This window comes from Hippoglossus hippoglossus, chromosome 15, assembly GCF_009819705.1.
Source record: "Hippoglossus hippoglossus isolate fHipHip1 chromosome 15, fHipHip1.pri, whole genome shotgun sequence".
Lineage (NCBI taxonomy): Eukaryota > Metazoa > Chordata > Actinopteri > Pleuronectiformes > Pleuronectidae > Hippoglossus > Hippoglossus hippoglossus.
In genome coordinates this window covers 491429-516428 of record NC_047165.1, presented here as the reverse complement: position 1 = coordinate 516428, position 25000 = coordinate 491429, and the positions used below count along the sequence as shown (strand labels likewise).

Sequence of the window (25000 nt, the reverse complement as noted above, 5' to 3'; positions counted from 1 at the left end):
TTTCTGTCATCTCCTCAGACTCTGGACTTCCCTCTGGAGGAGCGTCTCAGTCTGGCCGACCTGACTCTGGCCCTGGACAACGAGCTGCTGGTCAGCGGGAACGGCATCCAGCAGGCGGCGCTCATCTCCTACAAGAATGAGATCCAGCACCTGCAGTAGGTTTTCCGAACTCAGGCTTCACACATTAAACCACTGAGGTTCTTTAGGTACTGACAGGTGAACCGGAAACACAGAGACTGTTTCTTCATTATATTCATGATGTTTACATCAAACACTTGGTTATTGCTGTACCTGTATGTGATGAGAACAGTGATCATGTGACCTCAGTTCTATGACATGGTTCAGAAACCTGGATCAGATGTTTACAGGTAGAGAATCCAGGGTTCTGAAACCAGGTGTGTGTGTGTGTGTGTGTGTGTGTGTGTGTGTGTGTGTGTGTGTGTGTGTGTGTGTGTGTGTGTGTGTGTGTGTGTGTGTGTGTGTGTGTGTGTAGGGTGATGGCGGAGCAGGCCTGCAGGGAGCGGGACAAGGTGAGAGTGGACCTGGATCTGGCCGATCAGAGGAACCTGAAGCTGGTGAGGGAGGTGGACGAGCGCCACACCAGCATGGAGTCGCTGAACCAGAGCAGGATCAGGTGACCTCTATACGACCGGACCCTATACGACCGGACTCTATACGACCGGACCCTATACGACCAGACCCTATACGACCAGACCCTATACGACCGGACTCTATACGACCGGACCCTATACGACCAGACTCTATACGACCAGACCCTATACGACCAGACTCTATACGACCGGACCCTATACGACCAGACTCTATACGACCAGACTCTATACGACCTGACTCTATACGACCGGACCCTATACGACCAGACCCTATACGACCAGACCCTATACGACCGGACTCTATACGACCGGACCCTATACGACCAGACTCTATACGACCAGACCCTATACGACCAGACTCTATACGACCGGACTCTATACGACCAGACTCTATACGACCTGACTCTATACGACCGGACCCTATACGACCAGACCCTATACGACCAGACTCTATACGACCGGACCCTATACGACCAGACCCTATACGACCAGACCCTATACGACCGGACTCTATACGACCAGACTCTATACGACCTGACTCTATACGACCGGACCCTATACGACCGGACTCTATACGACCTGACTCTATACGACCTGACTCTATACGACCGGACTCTATACGACCAGACCCTATACGACCGGACTCTATACGACCAGACCCTATACGACCAGACTCTATACGACCGGACTCTATACGACCGGACTCTATACGACCGGACCCTATACGACCGGACTCTATACGACCGGACTCTATACGACCTGACTCTATACGACCAGACTCTATACGACCAGACTCTATACGACCTGACTCTATACGACCAGACCCTATACGACCAGACTCTATACGACCGGACTCTATACGACCGGACTCTATACGACCGGACCCTATACGACCGGACTCTATACGACCAGACCCTATACGACCGGACTCTATACGACCAGACCCTATACGACCAGACTCTATACGACCGGACTCTATACGACCTGACTCTATACGACCAGACTCTATACGACCGGACCCTATACGACCGGACCCTATACGACCGGACCCTATACGACCGGACTCTCTACGACCGGACTCTATACGACCGGACCCTATACGACCGGACCCTATACGACCGGACCCTATACGACCGGACTCTATACGACCGGACCCTATACGACCGGACTCTCTACGACCGGACTCTATACGACCGGACCCTATACGACCGGACCCTATACGACCGGACCCTATACGACCGGACTCTATACGACCGGACCCTATACGACCGGACTCTCTACGACCGGACCCTATACGACCAGACCCTATACGACCGGACCCTATACGACCGGACCCTATACGACCAGACTCTATACGACCGGACTCTATACGACCGGACCCTATACGACCAGACTCTATACGACCGGACTCTATACGACCGGACCCTATACGACCAGACCCTATACGACCAGACCCTATACGACCGGACTCTATACGACCGGACTCTATACGACCGGACTCTATACGACCGGACTCTATACGACCGGACCCTATACGACCGGACCCTATACGACCGGACTCTATACGACCGGACCCTATACGACCTGACTCTCTACGACCGGACTCTATACGACCTGACCCTATACGACCGGACTCTATACGACCTGACCCTATACGACCTGACTCTCTACGACCGGACTCTATACGACCTGACCCTATACGACCGGACTCTATACGACCTGACCCTATACGACCTGACTCTCTACGACCTGACTCTATACGACCTGACCCTATACGACCTGACTCTCTACGACCGGACTCTATACGACCTGACTCTATACGACCGGACTCTATACGACCGGACTCTATACGACCGGACCCTATACGACCGGACCCTATACAACCGGACCCTATACGACCGGACTCTATACGACCGGACCCTATACGACCGGACTCTCTACGACCGGACTCTATACGACCGGACCCTATACGACCGGACCCTATACGACCGGACCCTATACGACCGGACTCTATACGACCGGACCCTATATGACCGGACTCTCTACGACCGGACTCTATACGACCGGACCCTATACGACCGGACCCTATACGACCGGACCCTATACGACCGGACTCTATACGACCGGACCCTATACGACCGGACCCTATACGACCGGACCCAATACGACCGGACCCAATACGACCGGACCCAATACGACCGGACCCTATACGACCGGACCCTATACGACCGGACTCTATACGACCGGACCCTATACGACCGGACTCTATACGACCGGACTCTATACGACCGGACTCTATACGACCGGACCCCATACGACCGGACCCTATACGACCGGACTCTCTACGACCGGACTCTATACGACCGGACCCTATACGACCGGACCCTATACGACCAGACTCTATACGACCGGACTCTATACGACCGGACCCTATATGACCGGACTCTATACGACCGGACTCTATACGACCGGACCCTATACGACCGGACTCTATACGACCGGACTCTATACGACCGGACCCTATACGACCAGACTCTATACTTGTAAACGTGATCAACACAACGTGAGGTCGTAGCTGCATTTCACTTCCTCTTTGATCAAATTAATGATGACGTGTGTTGACGAGCTCCTCTCTGATTGGCAGGGACCTGGAGCTGGACTTCCGTGATAGGCTGGTGGCTCTGCGCACGCAGTCGGAGCAGGAGAGCGAGGCTCTGCTGCAGCAGGTGGAGCGTGAGCGCAGTGTCCTGCAGGGGGAGCTGCAGCTGCTCAGAGTGCAGGAGACGCAGCTGCAGGAGGAGTTGTGCAGCACCGCGCAGGTGAACATGGTTCAGACTGGGTCAGCCCAGTACTTTATATATTCAGATAATATGTTGTGTTGATGTTTCATGTGTTGATGTTTCATGTTGTGTTGATGTTTCATGTTGTGTTGTGGTTGTTCAGGAGAACAGTCGTCTGGAGGATGAACTCAGTGTCGTGAAGATGAAACTGACTGAAGCTGAAAACTCTGTGAACAAACTGCAGAGAGACATGAAGCAGCTGCTGCACGACAAGGTAACACAACACAACACAACTTCTGACAACCGGTGCACAGTACCCTGCACTGTCCCATGTATCAGTTAAATCCACAGGTTTATGTAAAACACCTCACTGTGTAAACCAGTTAGAACCAGTCTCTCTCTCTCTCACACACACACACACACACACACACACACACACACACACACACACACACACACACACACACACACACACACACAGTGGTGTAAGGTGACTCGTCTCCTTGTAGCTGATGAATCTTTGATGAAAGTTTCCTCTGTGACTTCGTTCCATTCTTGTTCTTGACTTTTTATTTTTCACTTCCAACGAAGCCTTTTGCTGATTGATTGACAGCTGCTGTGAACCAATGACATGTCTTGTTTGACAGTTTGGTGGTTTGGACCCGGCGGGCGCAGGTCCGAGTCATGAGGAGCGTTTCCGTGAAGTCGTCAAAGAGTACGAGCTGCAGTTCAGGGTAAGAGAGCGAGTGACCTTCACTGAACCTCCGGCCGTTTGTTTCCACCTGTTTTCATGGAGGATTGTGGGTAATGTCTCTTTGGCGTTCGTTCAGTGAATCTGTGCAGACGTTTTTAATGTGCCCAATAAATAAAGGTCACACATTTAATGAAATCAGAAGGGAAACATTCGTATGATCAAACTGAGTCGATGAAGTTTTATTTTGAAAGAATCTCAGTGAACTTCCTTCATGTGTGACGTGAATCACAGTTTTAACGTGTCTGTGTTTGTGCACCTGAACGCATCGTGTGGGTTCACCAGAGAATCCAGGTGAGAACCTGAGCTCTTCTTCTTCATCGCCATTCTTCTCCTCTTCTCTAAAACATTCATTATTTCAGCAGCCTTTCTGTTTTTTAAATCCTCGTCACATCTGTCCAGCTTCTCTACACGATGACACGTCTTCCTGTTCAAACTTGAACTTTGACCTTCAGAGTCAGACTAACAGGACGTGATCAGTTAATCCTGGATCAAGTTATCTCACACTTTAAACTGCGGCTGCTGAAACAACGACAACACTGGTTTCCAGGGAGGCAGAGGGTTTGTAGTCATGTGTGTGTGTGTGTGTGTGTGCGTGTGTGTGTGCATGTGTGTGTGATGCATTCAGGAGCTGCGGGACAGGAATGATGAGCTGAGCTCAGAGCTGGAGCTGCTGAAGAGTCAGAGGAGCAACAGGAAGTCCAGAAGAGACGATGATGCTGCATTGAGCTGGACTGAACAACACTCTGTCAGCGCCGAGTCCGACTCTGGTAACACACACACACACACACCCACACACACAGACACACACTCCGCTCAAGTATTAAATCATCTGTGCTATATTTCTTTAATTAGCTGCAGCTTGAGTAAATCTTCAACCTGCAGGAAACAGATTTCAAAATAAGACGATGAGCAGATGTTTCAAAATAAAAGCCCATGTAACTCAATAAACTAGATTCCAGTTCCTGTGGAGCCGGTCGGAGCCGTTCAGCTCGAACATGGACACGCCCACCACACACACACATTTACATTCTTTGTGTCAGGTTTCTGTGTGTCATCGTTGTTGGTTCACGCTCTATCATGTCTCGCAGTGAGTCTCTGTCCCTCTCCCACTCGTGACCTTTGACCTGTGTTGTGTTAACTTGTTGTGTCACAGTCGACGGTGTTTGTGTGTTTGTGTTTGTGCAGACGACTCGGACATGAAGCGTCACTCGTCCCCTCTGGTGAAGAAGAAAATGCAGCTGGATGATAAGAGCGGTGAGAAACACACACACACACACACACACACACACACACACACACACACACACACACAGTACAGCAGTGTAAAGCAGTGTACTGCCCCCCCCCCAGGTCTGGACAGCGTCTCTGGTCCCGTCATCAGTATCCAGACTGAACTGGCTCTGGAGCAGCTGAAACAGAAACACAACCAGGAGCTGCAGCAGTTGCACATCCAGCTCGACACACAGGTAACACAACATCAACAAAATCAACACAATCAACACAATGCCATAAAGACATAATCACAATATTTATTTCTTGATAAATTTCACTTTGTTATCATAGATCATTGAACAAACACCATCTGTACATATGTAATAATATTTAAATAGATTTGAAATGTAACACACATTAACACTGATAAATTAATGAGAATTTGAATTCATGTTATAATTAAAACCTTCAGGTGAATTACTATGAGCGAAGTCTGGAGCTGATGAGACAGAGTATGGAGGTCGAGCGTAAAGACATCTCTCAGGCCTTCAAGGTAAAAAATGTTTTTATTAAATATGATAAATGATATAAAACACACACGTCAGCCTGTTGTTATTCAGTATATATTTAATCTATGTGGCTTCCAGCTCCACTTTCATATTTTGAGTTCAAAGAATATCAAAGATAGACACTGCAATTTTTTGTCTATTTATTTTATTCTTTTACGTTGTTATTTTGTCTTTTATATTCTTATTATCTGCTGTCTGTGAAAACCGCCCCATGTGGACGATAAAGAAATCCTTCAAAAATATGTTCTCGCACGTCAGCTTGAGATCAGTGAGCTGGAGGAGCACAAGGCTCAGGCGGAGGCACAGGTGAAGCAGCTGAAGGAGGCTGTGGACAAACTGCAGACTCCACACGGAGGAGGAGGAGGAGGAGGGTGGAGCAGCGAGCAGGAGCGAAGGTGACGAAGAACAACTGCAGATTCATCACAATGAAAAACGTTCTTTTCCTCCTCTGTGACTGCAGCGTTGCGTTCAGGTGCTCCTCAGCACAACACTGATACTAAAGAGAAGCTGTTTCTATTTTAATGACACTTTGAGCAGTTTTCAGTAAAACTTTTATCTGACTTGTTTTCAGAGTCACTGCAGATCAATAACTTTTCTCATTAATCCAGGTCACATGAGGACATTTGACATATTAACATTTTTTTAAGTTTCTAACGTCAACAACTCAGAAGTCAAGTTCTCAAGTTCTCAGCGACTTTAGAAGAAAGACGTTTAGGTTAACGTTGCAATTGTTTTCGACTCCTGAAGTGAAATTCTTATGAAGAGTTTTGTCTTTTTTCCCAGGGTGCAGCGGGAGCGTGCGGAGCTGGAGCAGAACTTCGCCAGAGAGATTGGTCATCTGGTCCAGAGGCTGAGTGCAGAGAAGGACGAGCTGGAGGCGGAGCTGAAGCTGAAGCTGGACCAGGAAGTGATGGTGGTGAGGTGCGTTCAGGAGCATTGGACAAATGTGTGTCAGAGTGAAGCTCAGTCAATGTTGCTGGTGATGATACAGACAAGTACGGAGATGAGTTCACAGTAAATGAACTTTCACACGTTGCTGCAGGTTCCTGCCTCTTACTAATGTTCACGTTTCTACAGCAGCTGCACTGAACAGATGTTTTATATTTCAGGAGCTGGTTTGGGACAAAATCTAAAATATGTTAAAAAAAAACAATCTTTGAGGGGAGGAAGTGAATATTTTGAGAAAAGAAGATTAAAGTTTAAATTTACAAGAAAAACTCAATTATTCTGAGAATAAATTCATCAATTAAAGTTTGAATCAACCTTTTCACTCCAGACGTTGATGTTGATGATGATAACTGATTAGTGTTAAATCTGATTATAAAGTATAATCTGATCAGTTCCTCCACTGGAGCCAGAAAACTGCTTAATAAAATCTTCTCAATTAATAATTATCTCCGAGAAGATTTTTACAATCCAGAATAACTACTGTTTCGTATATTTACAGTTGTTTGATTCATGGTTTAATATCAGAATATTAATGGATCTTTCTTAAAGTCATGAATTAAGAAATCATCATCATCTGCGACGACCAATAAAATCAAACAACCTGGCGTCTTAACGTCGTCTGAGCAGGGAGGAGTCTGAGCAGCAGCTCTGTCAGATGAAGCTGCAGCACGCCGAGGGTCAGCGCCGCCTCCTCCACCAGCTCCACAGGGAGCGCCAGAGGCTGCAGGAGCAGAGAGCATTCTGGGAGAAGCGGCTTGAGGAGGAGAAGAAATACATGAAGGAGGAGCACGAGGAGGCGGTCCGTCAGCTGAGGGAGCAAGTGCTCTGTTTACAAGAAGCCGTACAGAACGCAGACCTGCGGATCGGCCAATCAGAGGCCAGATTGAAGGAGTTCGGAGAGCGCTGTGGTCAGTTAGAGGACGATGTTGATGCCTCTGGTGGGCGGTGCTCTGAGCTGGAGGCCAGGCTGGAGGAGGCCTGCGCTCAGCTGGAGGAGAGCATCGCCTTTCTGGAGTCTCATGAGGTTGTAAGTAAACGTCTGGCGGCGGAGAAGTGCTCGGTGGAGGAGGAGCTTCAGCAGGCGAGGACCAGAGAGGAGCAGCTCCTGGGTCAGGTGACTCAGCTGAAAGAGGAGCTGGGAAACGTCCAGGCTGCGTCCGACAGCATCCTGCAGGACCGGGAGCTGGTAGCAGACAACTGCAGCCGCCTGTCCAACACCTTCGTCCAGCTGCAGGCTCAGCTCAGAGCCCGAGACCAGACCGTCGCCACCTTAAGATCTGAGCTGGAGAACCTGCAGGACGCCATGAGGACCAAAGCCGCTGAGCTGGACTCGTTAAAGACAGACCGCGCCCGCCTGATCCAGGACCTGAAGGAGCAGGCGATGGCGGTGGACAACCTGCAGCTGCAGCTGGACGGAGTCTCGGAGGAGCTGGACCGGAAGAGGAGCTTCGAGCAGCAGCTGCAGGAAGTTCTGGTGAAGGAACAGACCAGAACCTCGCTGCTCCAGTCCAGGCTGGACGAGGAGAAGGAGGAGGTCTGTCGTCTGAGCCAGGAGAACAGTAGCTACACCCGGCTGGCTGACCAGCTCTCCACACAGATCGTAGAGATGGAAGAGGAGATCTCCACCCTCAGAGACCATCTCCGAGATCTCAGCTCCCAGCTCAACGAGACCGCGGACCTGGTCCTGAACCTGAGGAGGCAGCTCAACTCAAGAACCAGTAAGGTGGATCAGCTCCGGGCCGAGGTAGCAGACAGCGCTGGTCTCTTACGTCACGTCAAGTCGTCATCTGAGACGAGGAACAGCAATGTTCAGCTTGAGGCCAAAGACGGAGAGCTGGTCCAGGTCCAGCAGCTGCTGCAGGCCCTGCAGGACTCCCAGGACCAGCTGAGGACGTCAGAGCACGAGTTTGAGGAGGAGAAGAGGAAGATGAGGCAGCAGCTGATGGAGCTGGAGCAGCTGGTCCTGGCTCTGGAGGAGGTGACGGAGAGTCCGCTCAGGTTTGTGGAGCATGAGACCGAGTCACATTCAGAGCGAGGTCTGAGTGACAGCTAACCTCTGTCTGCTGACGACTAATCACATCCATCATCTGAGACTCGGGTCCTCAGGTAGAACTGAATGAAATCACCCACAATGCACTGCTGCAGGCTGAATCTGCGGTCTGATTGGCTCTGTGTGGAATGCTCTAACTCTTCACCTCTAACCGAAACATCTAAACGCATGAGACCGTTCATCACTCAATCACATGTTTGTGTCCTTCTCTGCACACTGAAGATGAGGATTTCATCGTTTTTGTAGAAAGTGAAAATTTAAGGTTTCGGTCTGTTTCAAACAAGTGAAAACCAAACAGCTGAAATATAAAGTTTCAGTTAGTTCACTTTGTTTGAAACACACCAAGCCTTCAGCAACCTGATCTGAACATTTACACTGACACAGCTTCAGATTCATTTCAGTCAATTCCAACACCTGATTTCATCATAACTCAATAACGTTCAGCAGAGAATGATTTTCCTCCCTGAGCGTCGCTACGTTCACTGAAGCAGCTGAATATGAGACGCATCTGTTTCTGATTTATGTTGTGTTGGATGCAGGACTCAGCTGGAGGAGCTTCGATCAGAGAACGTTGCTCTGCAGGAGCGACTGAACGTCCTGCAGCAGGAAGTCCAGAACCTGGAGGACGACGTCGCCAAGAAGAGGTGAGAAAACGTTGTTCAGAACTGTGGATGAAGTGATGATATGAAAGTTGCAGGTAAATTCAGTCACAGCAAAGTAGAAAGTTTCATTCAACAGGATGAAAATATAAAGATCTGGATCACAGAGGGAATCAGTTCTATCATGATGACACTTTTATAATGAGCAGTAGATTTTTCTATCTTGGTGGTTTTGACAGAAAAACTTAAAACCTTGATGATGAGAAATGAAACCAGGTGAAATTGAGAAGCTTCTTGTCTCGTCAGGAGGAAACTCGACGAGATGGAACGAGAACACGAGAGGAGCAGAGAGGAAGAAGAGAGGCTGCACAGAGAGGTGAGGCAGCTCCGTCCTGCCGACGTGCCATCGAGCAACACCATGAATCCTAACAAACTCTGACATCTGATCTCTGCAGAACTCTAAATATAGAGAGGAGGTTCTGGACCTGAGCAGCAGGAACCTGCAGCTGAGCAGCGACAACGCTGAGCTGAGCGCCCGTCTCCGTGGAGACCAGGAGTCGGCCCGGATGCTGGGGGAGCGCCTTGCCACCGTGTCCAAGGAGAAGGAGGAGGAGGGAGCTACGGTGAGAGAGGAGCAGCTGGTTTCACATCTGTGTGGAGACACCAGGTGTGAACTCACCACACACAGATGTTCACAGGTGTGAACTTAGTGTTCAGAGGAAAGGTTGAACCTTTATGTAAGGTTGACATGACAACATGTTCCAGGTATCTGCAGATTTAAAGTTTCTGGATCTCTGTCGTTTCAAATCGTCTGATCAAGCGTGACTCAGAACAGAGAATCTCTCTGTGCCGCATTAAAATAAAACATGAAAAACTGGAGCAGACGTGTCAGAAGGAACGGTTCAACGCTGTTGGTGTCTCTCCTCTCATTGGCTGACGTGTGATTCAGGTGCGGCGGCTGCAGGAAGCAGCAACGCAGCAGGAGAGAGAGAAGCTTCAGCAGCAGACGTCCTGGACGCAGGAGCGACATCTGCTGGAGAAAGAGCTGAACTCCTGCAAGGACAAGGTGAGAGTGACGCTCGGACTCGAACCTTCACGCCTGGGGGGGTCAGATATCAATAGCTCCTCCCACTGACTAACATCAGTAGCTTTGTTGCTGCGGAGACGTTGTTGAGCCGTGTTGGCGTTTTATGCTTTAGTGATGACGTGTGGTTGAAAGCTCGGACTCAAACCCACTTCCTGTTTTTCCTCAGCTAGGTCGTCTGTCGGAGCTGGAGGCGGAGCTCAGCGCTGAGACTCTGAAGCTTCAGTGGTTGGAGGAGGACAAGGCCAAACTGCTGAGAGACGCCGACGACCGCAACCACAAGGTCACAACCGACTCACATCAAAGAACCAATCACAGAGAGACGTCTCTGTCTCACCGCTGTCTCACCGCTGTCTCCTCAGGTGGAGAAGCTGCACCAGTCGCTTCTCACTCTGGAGTCGGAGGCTGAGCTGCTTCGCTCTCAGCTCCACGCCCAGGAAGCAACTGACCTGCAGAGGGCGCTGGATGATGCTCGCAACAAGGTCAGAAATACAACAGGAAATGACATCAGATACTTAGTTTGATATACTGACAGTTAGTCATCAACCACTCTCCTCCTCATCCTCTTCTTCTTCTCATCTGCGCCCCCTGCTGGTCGTCAGGTGGAGGACTTGGAGACGAGCATCGGGAAGTTGATGATGGAGAAGGAGGAGCTGTGTCGGTCTCAGGAGGAGCAAGCGTCCATCACTCTGCAGGAGGAGTCGCACAGACAGAGAGTCCAGGAGCAGGAGCTCCAACACAAGGTACCTCACCCCCTCACCCCCGTTAACGTGGCCGGTGTCGTTCTCGCCTGTTAATGTGACCCGTGTTGTTCTCAGCTGACGGAGCTGCGGCTCCAGAGTGTGGACGTTCACAAACTGACGCAGGAGCAGCAGAAGCTGAAGAACAAAGTGAGCGAGCTGGAGATGGCCAGGACGCAGGCGGAGAACCAGGTGAGAACCTCAAAATCGAATCATCATCTGAGCTTGGACTCATGACATCGTCAGGTTAAACCCTCAGTGTTGCGCAGGCGCGGGACACGCGGCAGCTGCAGGAGGTGCAGGAGCGAGCGAGCGGCGGCCGCATTGAGCAGGTGGAGCAGCTGCAGGTGCGACTGCTGGAGGAGCAGAGGAGGAGTCAACAGCTGGAGGAGACGCTGAAGCTTCAGGCTCAGCAGAGCAGCTCTCAGATCAGCGTCAAGCAGGTAAACGCAACAGCACCCCCTGAGGCTGAGGAGTGTAACAGAGTAGCAGCTTCTGAGTCTCAGTCCGAGTGGCTGACGGACATTTCATCATGTCTTTGTTTTAACAGGAACATTTAGAACATCTGTTGATGTTAGCAGGCTAATGCTAATCTCACACACACACGGCTCAGGTGTCTGATCCAGGATCCGTTCACACTGAAACCAGATTAACTATGAAAGGTCGGTGTTGTGTTCAGGATCAGTACGAGAAGGCAGTGGCGTCGTTGCAGCAGAGGACTGAGGATCTGGAGCTGAAGCTGAAGGCCGTCCGCTCGGTTCTGCAGGAGAAGGTCCAGGAGGTCAAAGAGCAGGTCTGTCTTCAATCAGGTCCTCATTTCATTGGAACATCAAAAACACTGAGCCGACGAACGCTCAGTCCAGCTGTCCACATACTTTTGGCCTCACTCTGAAGTTTGTGTCGTCTGCAGATGGCGAAGAACGCCAAGTCCAGCGGGCTGCTGAAGGATCTGTACGTGGAGAACTCTCAGCTGATGAAGGTGCTGCAGGTCACCGAGCAGCGGCAGAAGAAAGCAGAGAAGAACAACTTCCTGTTGAAGGAGAAGGTCGGGGCACTCAACAGGCTGCTGAGAGAGATCGTCCCCGTGTCGCTCGCCACGTAGCTCCCGCAGGAACAACTCCGCCCCCGCAGGTTCAGGGACCAATCAGCAGCTGGTCTGAGATCAGTTTCACTAAAGCAGCCAGGGGCCGTTAGCCTAGCTTAGCACAAATACTGGAGGCAGTTGGAAACTGTGAGCACCAAGTCTGGAAGTAATGGAAAAGCTCTTAAATCTGTTACGATGAATCAGCAGAAGTACGTGACTTTGAAATCTGACAATCTTACAAATCAAATCTTTATCACGAGAGAAATGTCAAACAAATTACGTTTGTCACTGTTTGTATTTTCTTAAGCTTTTCTTTGAAAATTCTGTCTTTATTTATTTTCTCAAATGAAAACTTTCTGAAATTTTTTTCTTACATTCCGACTTTTTGAACAGGTTAGAAATTCAAATGTGAAACGTCGACGTTTTCTCATAACTGTCGTGTTTAACTTTAACATTTCCTCGTTCAAACCAGAGTATTTTTTTAATGTCAGTTTTATTTGACGTGTGAACATGTGACTCACACGTTTCCTGTTTGCATCATGTGACGCTGCAGGTGAAATAAACATTTTTCACTAAATCAAGTTGCCATTATGTTATTTTTGTTTTAATCAGCTTCCTGTTTGATCGTGTGTGTGTGTGTGTGAGGCGATAGGTTGTGGTGGTCAGGGGGGGGGGTTAGTGAATGCACTGTCAATGTGTCCTCACAACCATAGAGAGACGTGTGTGTGTCATTGACTTATTTGGCTGAACTGGAAACACTTGTCTTTCCATCATTGTGAGGACGTGTTGTCACACCAGGTGAGTCTCAGGCGTCAGATTCTCGTTGTCATGACAAACTGATGAGACGTTTAGAAACTGATTTTATTTTTCTGAAAACAAACATTACATCGTCTGATGCTGAACTCTGGTGATGAAGAGCAGATGTTCCACCTCTCAGCTACTTAGCTCCGCCTCCTTTAGGACACAACGTGCTCCAGGACGCCCTGACGAATCAGCTGCTCACATTTCCACCGCGGCAGGAAGTGCTGAGGACACAGAGACAGACGGTGACGTGAGGACTTCCTGTAAAACTAAAATCTCATTGACGAGTGTGAACTCTCTGAGCTGCCGTAGGTTTGTGTCCTGACCTGACTGTTCTTCTTCAGCAGAATCACTGTCCCGTCATCGATTTCAAACTCTCCGTGGTCCTTTAAACACCTCACCTGCAAACAGACGTGTCACCGTGGTGACGTCAGACTTATTGTCCCCTGAGGGAAATTGGTTTTCAGTCATTTCAGTACAATCAACACAACACACAGGTCTGTGATTGTGGATGATTTTAGAATCAGTGTGTGTGTGATGACGGTTTTAGTTTGTTGGGGACAGAACATGTTGTAGAAACATCTGGAACAGTGCAGCTGGACTAAGCAGCAGCAGGAGGCGGAGTTTACAGATGGAAGTGATGTCAGAGCTCAAACGGCGTCTCACCTCGATGTAAAGACTCTTCGGAGGCTTCATGTCCTGCGTGATGTCCAGACCTTCTCCTCCGCCCAGAGAACGCATAAACGACGCCAAAGACTTTTTATAGTTACTGAACCACTGCAGCTGCGGCAGGAAAAAGGAAACAGCTGATTTTGAATCATCAACACAGAGAAAAACCAGTGAAACATCTTTTAATTAATTCACATAGAAGCTGACTCATCAAAAAAATACTGGATCCTACATTTCCCACAATGCTCAGCAGACGTCACCAGGAAACTGACCCTGCACCAATCCTTTAACTCTCACCTCCTCTGCGCACATGTGGAATCGAACGTTGGCGGGCAGAACGCTGCCGTACTCCCAGCGCAGCGCTCGGATCCTCAGCAGGCGGTCGTACCTGAGGGGGCGGAGACAAAAGACATCAGCGTCGTTCCACCTCTAAAATATGGAAGTAGAAACTGAGCGTCTCCAAACCTCAGTGCGACTGTAAAGAAAACGTTGGACTAATCGTTCATCGACAATTAAAACTGATTCACGTGTTTCTGACGATAAACCTGAGTTTCATCTGAAAACAGGAAAACGAGCTGCAGAGAGAAACGCACGTCACATGTTGTGACTGGTCATGTGATGTGCAGGTGTGTGTCAGATGTGTGTGGTGTCAGGTGTGTGGTTACAGGTGTGTGTCAGGTGTGTGTGGTTACAGGTGTGTGTGGTTACAGGTGTGTGTCAGGTGTGTGTGGTTACAGGTGTGTGTCAGGTGTGTGTCAGGTGTGTGTGGTTACAGGTGTGTGTCAGGTGTGTGTGGTTACAGGTGTGTGTCAGGTGTGTGTGGTGTCAGGTGTGTGGTTACAGGTGTGTGTCAGGTGTGTGTGGTTACAGGTGTGTGGTTACAGGTTGTGTGTGAGGTGTGTGTGGTTACAGGTGTGTGTGAGGTGTGTGTGGTTACAGGTGTGTGTCAGGTGTGTGTGTGGTTACAGGTGTGTGTGTGAGGTGTGTGTGGTTACAGGTGTGTGTGTGAGGTGTGTGTGGTTACAGGTGTGTGTGAGGTGTGTGTCAGGTGTGTGTGGTTACAGGTGTGTGTCAGGTGTGTGTTACAGGTGTGTGTCAGGTGTGTGTTACAGGTGTGTGTGTGGTTACAGGTGTGTGTGTGAGTGTGTGTGAGTGTGTGTGTGGTTACAGGTGTGTGTCAGGTGTGTGTGTGAGGTGTGTGTGGTTACAGGTGTGTGTGGTTACAGGTGTGTGTGAGGTGTGTGTGGTTACAGGTGTGTGTTACAGGTGTGTGTGGTTACAGGTGTGTGTGGTTACAGGTGTGTGTGTTACAGGTGTGTGTGTGGTTACAGGTAGGCAGTGACGCAGCGCTGGTTCCTCAGGAGGCAGCAGTGACGCAGTTTGATTGAAGGAATCAGTTCAGCTCGACCTTCAGATTTTGCCTCGTTCCTGAAACACAGAAAACAAACGAGTCAGGCAGGCCCTCCCCCTCTTCATTTTATTATCACTTATCAATAACATCTGTTTTTCCACTGATTGATCAAACGACACTTTAGACAGGTTCAGTTTGAACAAAAAATATAATTTAACTGATGTCATGAAGATGAGCTGTTGCCTCTAATATTTATATATTTATGACAACAGTGAAAATATCTGAACAACATCAACAACAATAAAACATTTAAAGGTCAGTGTGTAGGATTTAGTGACATCTGGTGGGAAGTGTCATGTTGCAGCTGAACACCCCCCCCCCTTCATAACATGACAGAACCTGTGGGAGCTTCACTTGTCATAGAAACTCAAAAGGTTTAGTTTGTCCAGTCTGGGCTACTGTTAAAAAAACATGGCTGCCTCCGTAGAGAGGACCCGCCTGATGTAGATATAAAGTATTTAAATATAAAGTATTTAAATATAAAGTATTAAACATAAAGGTCATTCTAGAGTAAAGAAAACAACAATTTGTACAATTTAGATTAAACACTAGTGAAAACATCACAAGGATTATTTTGTATTCTACCAAAAGATCCTTTCAGCTGAATCTTACACACTGGTCCTTTAAATAAAGAAAAGTGTTCATAAACTTATAACTATACTTGATTAACTTATAAATAAATATATGATTTTAATCTGATTTAATGTAAAAGTCTCACACGTCGCTCTGGTTCTGTTCGTACAGACACTCCATCTCCTGTAGAACCTGCCGCAGCCCATCCTCCTGAGAACCACACAAACCACACAGAACCACACAGAACCACACAGAACAGACAGAACCACACAGAACAGACAGAACCACACAGAACAGACAGAACCACACAGAACAGACAGAACAGACAGAACAGACAGAACCACACAGAACAGACAGAACCACACAGAACAGACAGAACCACACAAACCACACAGAACCACACAGAACAGACAGAACCACACAAACCACACAGAACAGACAGAACCACACAAACCACACAGAACAGACAGAACCACACAGAACAGACAGAACCACAAAAACCACACAAACCACACAGAAGAGACAGAACCACACAAACCACACAGAAGAGACAGAACCACACAAAAGAGACAGAACCACACAAACCACACAGAACAGACAGAACCACACAGAAACCACACAAACCACACAAAAACCACACAAAACAGACAGAACCACACAGAACAGACAGAACAGACAGAACCACACAGAAGAGACAGAACCACACAAACCACACAGAACAGACAGAACCACACAGAACCACACAAACCACACAAACCACACAGAACAGACAGAACCACACAGAAGAGACAGAACCACACAAACCACACAGAACAGACAGAACCACACAGAACCACACAAACCACACAAACCACACAGAACAGACAGAACCACACAAACCACACAGAACAGACAGAACCACACAGAACAGACAGAACCACACAAACCACACAGAACAGACAGAACCACACAGAAGAGACAGAACCACACAAACCACACAGAACAGACAGAACCACACAAACACAGAACCACACAAACCACACAGAACAGACAGAACCACACAGAACAGACAGAACCACACAGAACAGACAGAACCACACAAACACAGAACACACAGAACTATAATGATTATAATCATCACATTAAATGAACAACTCCATGTCCCAGCTCCGTGAGAATATGAATCATTCAATCAAAGATCGTCTTCGGTTTCTCTGCTGAAAAAGTTGTTTGTCAAAATATTTTGAAGCCGAACAGTAAAACATTTGATGAACTATGTGAATTAATATTCAGATTATTTCTGGGAGGAGCAGACTTCTGAGTATAAACACTTGAATGTGAAATGTGAGATGTTCCGAGCGGGGCTCGGGTGGACTCACGTTAAACGCCGGTAACTGGCCGTCGTGGATCCGGTGGAGCTCTCTGATGAGCTCCGTGGATTTCTCACAGAACATCGTGAAGTTTCACACGAGGATCAAAGGAAAGATCAAAGGAAGAAGCGACTTTATTCCACTTCGTCTCCCTGACGACCAGGCTGCAGCGCGGGAAAAGTGCTCTTCTGGCGACTGTTATCGTCACGTGACCGGAAGACGTGGAACTCCGGAAGCTGCTGAGGGACAAACTTCATCCGGACGAACCGTCACCGCGGAGCGAGTGAAAGTGAAGCGGCCTCAGAGATGCAGTGAAGCGGCCTCAGAGATGCAGTGAAGCGGCCTCAGAGATGCAGTGAAGCGGCCTCACGGGTCAGATTTGATTCGTTACAACAAACATTTACTTTAACAAACCACCGGAACTGTTTAACCCGCGGTTACTTCCGCTTAGCAACAGCGGCTAAAAAGAAACCTGTCAAACAGCATCGAGAGGCGGCAGAGAGAACCGGGAGAGGCCGGTTTGAGCCCCGGTACAGACCCGGTACCGACCCGGTGTGTCGTTATAAAAGTCGTTATAATGTTTTACTGTTTTAACGTTAGATTTAGTAAACATCGCTTCTCGGTGAAGCTAATTAGCTTCGCTGCTAACTTCACTGATGACTCGTTCACGGTCCACGGGAAAAAACAGCTCCGACAAACAAACTTAATATTAACTTATTATCGTTTACAGTGATGAATATTGAAAAAAGAAAATAAATCGTCTCAGAATAAAGGAATTGCTGATTTTCTTTGTTCCATCACAATAAACCAGATATTTGAGTGTTTGAACAGATTGACTCTGATATGTGTTATAATTCAAATCAAATCTAACAAAGTATCAAGTATCTACTGAAGTAAAAATACCTGAACTGCACAGTAGAAATACTTTACTATGAGTAGAGAATCATCATCAACTAAGTAAAGTAAAGTTTGAAAGTAACGAGATTGAAGGATAGTAATGATGATGATAGAGATACATGATGCTGTGTTTTAGTAGCTCCATGTTGGTGTTGTCTTTGCAGCTGGAACACAAGTTATAATTCAGTCAAATGTGTTTAGTGTGATCCGGTACACTGAGGTGTCAGAGTCAGTGTTTCCCTGTTAGAGATTCATGGTGTTTAGCAGATTTGTTGCTGTAACTAAACAAGATAGTTAGTGAATTCATCTCAAATACATTTCTGTTGATGACTTATCTTACGAGCTGTACGTGAATGCATCGCGCACCTGCTCTTATTGTAACTTTTCTATAAAGCGGTTTTGTTTTGGTTGTCGTTGTTCCGACGCTCCCCAGAGGCCGTGGAGGCATCACGGTGAGACCACGTGGTCGTGGTCCTGGCCTGTGATTGGCTGCGGATCAGCTGCTCTCTGCGGGTCTCAGCTGGAGGATCAGGGGACTCGCTCCGGCCTCAATCCGCTCTCAGCGCCCCGTCTGCCGCAGGACCTCGGCCTCCGTCCCGCTCGGTTCTCTGTCGTTAATCCTCGGTTCTCTTCTCAGTGATGAGGAAGCGGAACCACTCGCTGACTGCGGAGAAGGACCGCGGCACCACCGGCTCTCTGCTGGACAGCGACCCGGACCTGAAGCAGCGTCCCGGCAGCAGAGCAGCGGGGCCCGCAGCCGGTGACCGGCAGGGCCCGGAGGAGGAGGGGGGGAACATGGGGAAACCGTTCAGGAGGTGAGACCGGAACCGTTCACACGTGACAACTGATGTAAACTAGTTCAGATCGAATCATCTGACGATTTGTAAATAGATTCAAAACCATTCACTGATTTCTGAGGTTTACTGCGGATCATGAAATAATTCTAAAGTATATGGATACGAAAGTCATAATTATGATAAGTAAACAATACTGAAGATATCTTGTACTTCATGCAACAAGTAATTGAAAGATGCCTTAGATTAAATAAAGAAATTAAAGATTATTTGGGTTAATGTTAAGAATGAACAATAAGAAAAATTTAAAATGTAAGAAATAATAAAACAATATGAAAAAATGATCAAATTAAAACAAACAATGAATTAAGATTTTAAATCATTATTTTTTAAATATTATTGTCTCAGTAAATGATAAAAACAACCTGATAGAGAAGCTGCAGTTTTTACATCTTCTGATGTCGGACTAATCCGACAGGTTTCATTAAGACTGACAGAGACACACACACACACACAACTCACACACACACTCACACAACTCAGACACACACTCAGACACACACACACTCTCACACACTCACATACACTCACACACAACTCAGACACACACTCTCACACACACACACACAACTCACACACAACTCAGACACACACTCAGACACACACACTCTCACACACTCACATACACTCACACACAACTCAGACACACACTCTCACACACACACACACAACTCACACTCACACTCACACACAACTCAGACACACACACACACACACAACTCAGACACACACTCAGACACACACACACACACACACACACACACACAACTCAGACACACACTCAGACACACACACACACTCTCACACACTCACATACACTCAAACACACACTCAGACACACACTCACACACGCACACACACTCACACACGCACACACTCTCACACACACACCAAAAAAAAACGTGTCTCACATGACCGTTCACCTACACTGGTCACGTGGTGTAAACAGGAAGTAGATGTCTCCTCTGCAGCTGGTTGCTTAGTAACAGAAACTCCTCTGAAGGAGGAGCAGTGATGGTGAAGAGTCAGAGCAGCGACGACGAGGTGGAACTGTTACTGACAGGAAGTGTTAGAAACAGGAAGTGTTACTGACAGGAAGTGTTAAAAACAGGAAGTGTTACTGACAGGAAGTGTTAGCTTTGTGTTCACCGCTGGTAGTCGAGTCACGTGACTGATGAGAACCAATCAGGAAGAGAACGTGTCATCGTTTACTAAAGTCTCAGTTTCTGTCCGACTCAAACACAAACCCAGAGTTTCCAAACTGAAACGAGACCAGCAGCGTTTACACCAGCCGTAACCATAGCAACAGTCATTACATTACATTTCATTGAGCTGACGCTTTTATCCCAAGCGACTCACAATAAGTGCATCAACCATGAGGAACAAACCAGAACAACAAGAATCAAGCACATCAATCAAGTACAATTTTTTTCAAGAAAGCCAAACTACAGAGTGTTGATGTAAAGTGATATCATAGCAAAAAATGTGTTATTTATTTCAACCCTATGTAAAAGCTAGCGGAGCTGCAGTAGACGTTCCACGTGTCGCCGGGCGTTAAGCTTCCTGTCCTCAGATGAGACATGATGGAGGCTGATGTTTTATACACACACACTGAGTAACAGTGAAAAGTATTCAGTCACTTTAAAAACACTAAGGAACTAAAAGTTTCAGAGTTTGTTAAAACATGTAACAGATGATAATCATTTATATGTTTTAAATAAATATCTGTAGCTTCGTCGTTTTAATCTTGTGATGTTTTCAAACTGGTTCAAGTTACTGATGTGAAGAACAAACACAAAACCACCTGGTTTTAACTCTTCTTGATTTTTCAAGTTTAATAAAAAAATAATAGCAGCTTCAACAGTGAAACTGCAGAATGTTCCTGAGTTCGGCTCGTTTTCACACTGTGGTTTTTTGCTCAGTCACATGATCTGTGTCAGATATGTGCACTGACAGGAAGTGACATCGCTCAGGTCACGGGTTCGACTCCCTCGTCGTCTCGTCTTCCTCAAACTGAAGAGTGAAAGAAGAAGTGCACTCTGTTCGATGGAGTGTGCGTCTCCGACCTCAGGTGACCTCACAGAAGTACAGAACCTTGTGGAACTCCAAAACTAACTATTTATTATAAAGTTCATGGTCAAAGTGTAAAATATCAAACATCAATTTATGTCATAAGATATGTTGATAACAAATTTGAGGAATCATTAACAAAACATTTTTAATATAAACATTAGTTTCAGCTCCGTGTGTTTTTATTACGACTCGTGTTCTCTGAGAAACGTGACACGTGGATCTAAACTCGTTCTCATGTTTCCTGGTTTCCTGTGTCCGTGGAAACAGGATGTTGATGTTTGTTCCTCAGGATCAGTAAACTCTTCATCCATCCACCTCTCAGGTGGTCGTCAGTGATCTGTTCGCTCGTCTCCCCGGAGCTGAACCCGACGCTCAGTCGACGTCCGAGGCTCAAACTGCTTCATCATTTATTTTCATTGGACACGAACAGAAGACAAACTGCAGCTGAAAATACAAATACATCATCATGTTATCAACATGACAAATCACCAGCTGATGTTAGAATCTGAAGATAAAGATTGATCGTCTCTGAGAGGAAACTTTACGGTTTCATTCTGCCTGAACCTGAACCCGAGCTCGAACCTGAACCAGGACCTGAACCTGAACCTGAACCCGAACTCGAACCAGGACCTGAACCTGAACCCGAGCTCGAACCTGAACCAGGACCTGAACCTGAAACCGAACCTGAAACCGAACCTGAACCTGAACCCGAGCTCGAACCTGAACCAGGACCTGAACCTCAACCTGAACCTGAACCCGAACCTGAACCTGAACCTGAAACCGAACCTGAACTCGAACTCGAACTCGAACCAGGACCTGAACCTGAACCTGAACCCGAACTGAACCCGAAACCTGAACCCGAACCAGGACCTGAACCCGAACCTGAACTCGAACCAGGACCTGAACCCGAACCTGAAACCGAACCTGAAACCGAACCTGAACCCGAACTCGAACCAGGACCTGAACCTGAACCTGAAACCGAACCTGAAACCGAACCTGAACCCGAACTCGAACCAGGACCTGAACCTGAACCTGAACCGAACCTGAACCTGAACCTGAAACCGAAACCTGAACCTGAACCCGAACTCGAACCAGGACCTGAAACCTGAACTGAAAACCGAACCAGGACCTGAACCCGAACCTGAGGGACAGGAGGAAACGTTGTCTGTAAAGAAGCTGAGTCGTGTTTCAGCTGCTGCAGAGAACCAGGTCTTTATTTAACAGATTCATTTAGAACCAAACGGATTCAATGTTAGAAAATCTTCAATTGATGGATTTATTAGTTCATCGGTGAATTATCAGAAGAATCATTGATGATGAAAATGATCATTACCTGAATACTGCAGCTTCCTGCACACACACACACACACACACACACACACACACACACACACACACACACACCAACCCCCCCACCTCTCTGCTGCGGCTTCACCTCCGTGTGACCTTGAGGTTTCAACACTCAGCTAATAATACTGCAGACTCACACACACACAGGACTTTCATGCATTTACAGAAGACCCACTCTAACCTACTGCTTTTCTAAACCTAACACTAATAATAATATTAATTATAATGATAACAGTAATACTAATGTACATAAAGAGTTTGTTGGTGAAGGTTTGAGCTCGACTCTCAGACTCGTCTCTACTGAATCATTTAGATCCTCACAGCTGCAGGATCCTGTAACAGAACAGTTCTCAGATGACGCTTTATATTTCAACACAGAAAACATAGAAACAGTGGAAGTTTGCAGGAAGTGATGTGTTGTTGTTGTGTGTCCTCAGGTTGAGTCTTCTGGGGAAGATGCAGAGAATCGTGCTGTGGCTTCTTCTTGTCTACATCTCCATCCCCTTCATCATCAAACTGTGTCCGTCCATCCAGGCCAAACTCGTCTTCCTCAACTTCGGTGAGTGTTTACAGCTGCTCTGCCACCGCCGCCATTTTTATCTTATCTCATCTAGTTTAGTTTTATTTGATCTGGTTCTGATTTCTTTATTTTATTAATTCCTTCCGTTTGATAACTTGACTCTGAACCTGAACACAATGTCAAACAGGAAGTGGGCGATGATTGACAGTGAGTGTAACAGAAGTGTCTGATACAGTCGTCAGCAGTCCTGTGACCTCTCCCCCCCCCCCCCCTCAGTGACAATGCCGTTCTTCATCGACCTGAAACGACCTCTGGACCAGGGGCTGAACCACACACACAACTTCTACCTGGAGCCTGAGGCTGGACTCAGGATCGGAGTCTGGTAACACACACACACACACACAGACGCACGCACACACACAGACGCACGCACGTGCACACACACACACACAGACGCACGCACACACACAGACGCACGCACGCACACGCACACGCACGCACGTGCACACACACACACACACACACACACAGAGCTCAGACGGATCTTGTTCTGATGACCATAAAACGTTCTGGTCAGTTGTGATTTTTACAGACATTGATGTGAACCTGAACGTCTCATCCTGATGTTTCTGATTAACTGATCTCTGATTGGATGTTAACGTAGGCAAGATGACTCTTGGTGAGCTGTGATTGGCTGGTTCATTGGAGTCTGTTGTCTGTAACGTGTGTTCCAGGCACACGGTTCCCGCTCACATGTGGAGAGACGCTCAGGGGAAAGAAGCCGACTGGTACGACTCCACGTTTAGCTCCGCCCACCCTGTCATTCTCTATCTCCATGGCAACGCAGGAACAAGGTAACCCACCATCACACGTACACACACATCACAACTACTTAACGTGAAGCTTTTATTTTGTTGTCACTTCCTGTGTGTTACTAAATGTTTCTTCTTCCTGTTTCTGACTGGAGACTTTGACCTTTGACCTTTCTGTTATTTGTCTGCAGAGGAGGAGACCACAGAGTCCAGCTGTACAAGGTACACACACACACACACACACACACACACACACACACACACATCATATCCTGTTAATCAATGTCACTGTAACTTTGTGTTACATCCACACCGACATGTCTTGGTTTTAAAACTCATCACTGTTGCTATGGTTACACCTTCAGCTTCTGAATCAGACTTTGTTTAATGCTGCGGGTCTGCTTTTCTTTTGAAACTTCTGTGGTTGTGCTTTTCTTTTGAAACTTCTGTGGTTGTGCTTTTCTTTTGAAACTTCTGTGGTTGTGCTTTTCTTTTGAAACTTCTGTGGTTGTGCTTTATTTTGATATCTGTGGTTGTGTTTTATTTTGAAATGTCTGGTTGTGTTTATTCTAACCAGGAACATGATGAGTTGTTTGAGTTGTTAAAACAGTTGTTTGTATTTAACGCTCCTCTCCTGTCTCCCTTTAGGTCCTCAGTTCATCGGGCTACCATGTAGTCACGTTTGATTACAGAGGTGAGACACAACACGACAACACAACAACACAACAAAACAACAAGAAGCTGCCGACACCAATACTGACCACAGAGTCGTGTGTGTGTGTGTCTGTCTGTGTGTGTCTGTGTGAGTGCAGGCTGGGGCGACTCAGACGGGTCTCCATCAGAAGACGGGATGACGGCCGACGCTCTTTTCATCTACGACCGACTGAAACAACGACTCGATAAAACATCGCTTTATATCTGGGGACACTCTCTGGGGACAGGGTAACACACAGACACACACACACTCGTACACACAGACACACACACTCATACACACAGACACACACACACTCGTACACACAGACACACACACACTCGTACACACAGACACACACACACTCATACACACAGACACACACACACTCATACACACAGACACACACACACTCGTACACACAGACACACACACTCATACACACAGACACACACACACTCATACACACAGACACACACACTCATACACACAGACACACACACACTCATACACACAGACACACACACTCGTACACACAGACACACACACACTCGTACACACAGACA

The 25000-nt window shown here is 47.3% G+C and overlaps 3 protein-coding genes across 11 annotated transcripts in view; 2 read left to right on the top strand and 1 right to left on the bottom strand.

Moving 5' to 3' along the window:
- LOC117775753 (ninein-like protein) overlaps positions 1-13010 on the top strand; it is a 24696-nt gene extending 11686 nt beyond the window's left edge. The window contains exons 9-30 of one of the 4 annotated variants that reach the window (XM_034609160.1): positions 19-155; positions 494-634; positions 3256-3430; positions 3555-3665; positions 4039-4125; positions 4771-4912; positions 5331-5399; positions 5496-5611; positions 5830-5910; positions 6185-6321; positions 6710-6847; positions 9464-9568; positions 9830-9899; positions 9979-10146; positions 10473-10589; positions 10777-10890; positions 10970-11089; positions 11210-11350; positions 11426-11539; positions 11617-11790; positions 12027-12140; positions 12258-13010. In XM_034609160.1, coding sequence (XP_034465051.1) covers positions 19-155; positions 494-634; positions 3256-3430; positions 3555-3665; positions 4039-4125; positions 4771-4912; positions 5331-5399; positions 5496-5611; positions 5830-5910; positions 6185-6321; positions 6710-6847; positions 9464-9568; positions 9830-9899; positions 9979-10146; positions 10473-10589; positions 10777-10890; positions 10970-11089; positions 11210-11350; positions 11426-11539; positions 11617-11790; positions 12027-12140; positions 12258-12449 — 2763 coding nt within the window. In that variant the 3' untranslated portion in view covers positions 12450-13010. The remainder of the gene's footprint in view (positions 1-18; positions 156-493; positions 635-3255; positions 3431-3554; positions 3666-4038; positions 4126-4770; positions 4913-5330; positions 5400-5495; positions 5612-5829; positions 5911-6184; positions 6322-6709; positions 6848-9463; positions 9569-9829; positions 9900-9978; positions 10147-10472; positions 10590-10776; positions 10891-10969; positions 11090-11209; positions 11351-11425; positions 11540-11616; positions 11791-12026; positions 12141-12257) is intronic. The other 3 variants (XM_034609163.1, XM_034609162.1, XM_034609161.1) reach the window with 3 other exon arrangements.
- Positions 13011-13273: 263 nt separating this feature from the next.
- Positions 13274-18636, bottom strand: LOC117775188 (DNA replication complex GINS protein PSF1). 2 transcript variants are annotated; one of them, XM_034608114.1, is made up of 7 exons: positions 18498-18636; positions 16031-16095; positions 15231-15329; positions 14199-14289; positions 13899-14015; positions 13559-13633; positions 13274-13456 (listed from the first exon to the last, which is right to left on the bottom strand). In XM_034608114.1, exons 2-7 carry the CDS (start codon positions 16063-16065, stop codon positions 13388-13390), a joined length of 486 nt encoding a protein of 161 aa, XP_034464005.1. In that variant the 5' UTR covers positions 16066-16095; positions 18498-18636; the 3' UTR covers positions 13274-13387. The 2 variants fall into 2 exon arrangements, with proteins under 2 accessions (XP_034464005.1, XP_034464004.1); XM_034608113.1 differs by lacking the exon at positions 18498-18636 and adding an exon at positions 17244-17464.
- LOC117775186 (lysophosphatidylserine lipase ABHD12-like) overlaps positions 17464-25000 on the top strand; it is a 19072-nt gene continuing 11535 nt past the window's right edge. For 2 of the 5 annotated variants that reach the window (XM_034608111.1, XM_034608110.1), the window contains exons 1-8: positions 17465-17606; positions 18769-18946; positions 22846-22967; positions 23205-23310; positions 23663-23782; positions 23932-23962; positions 24389-24434; positions 24553-24682. In XM_034608111.1, coding sequence (XP_034464002.1) covers positions 18771-18946; positions 22846-22967; positions 23205-23310; positions 23663-23782; positions 23932-23962; positions 24389-24434; positions 24553-24682 — 731 coding nt within the window. In that variant the 5' untranslated portion in view covers positions 17465-17606; positions 18769-18770. Of the gene's footprint in view, positions 17607-18765; positions 18947-22845; positions 22968-23204; positions 23311-23662; positions 23783-23931; positions 23963-24388; positions 24435-24552; positions 24683-25000 lie in introns of all 5 variants that reach the window. The other 3 variants (XM_034608108.1, XM_034608112.1, XM_034608109.1) reach the window with 3 other exon arrangements.

Bases quoted from the DNA above. Each gene is read 5' to 3' on its own strand.
- LOC117775188 (XM_034608113.1), bottom strand. From the start codon at position 17,318: ATGTTCTGTGAGAAATCCACGGAGCTCATCAGAGAGCTCCACCGGATC. The intron at 14,290-15,230 runs GTAACCACACAC...CCGCCCCCTCAG, and splicing joins CGCTGCGTCACTGCCTACCT to GTACGACCGCCTGCTGAGGA. The intron at 13,634-13,898 runs GTGAGACGCCGT...GTCTGTTTGCAG, and splicing joins CGAAGAGTCTTTACATCGAG to GTGAGGTGTTTAAAGGACCA.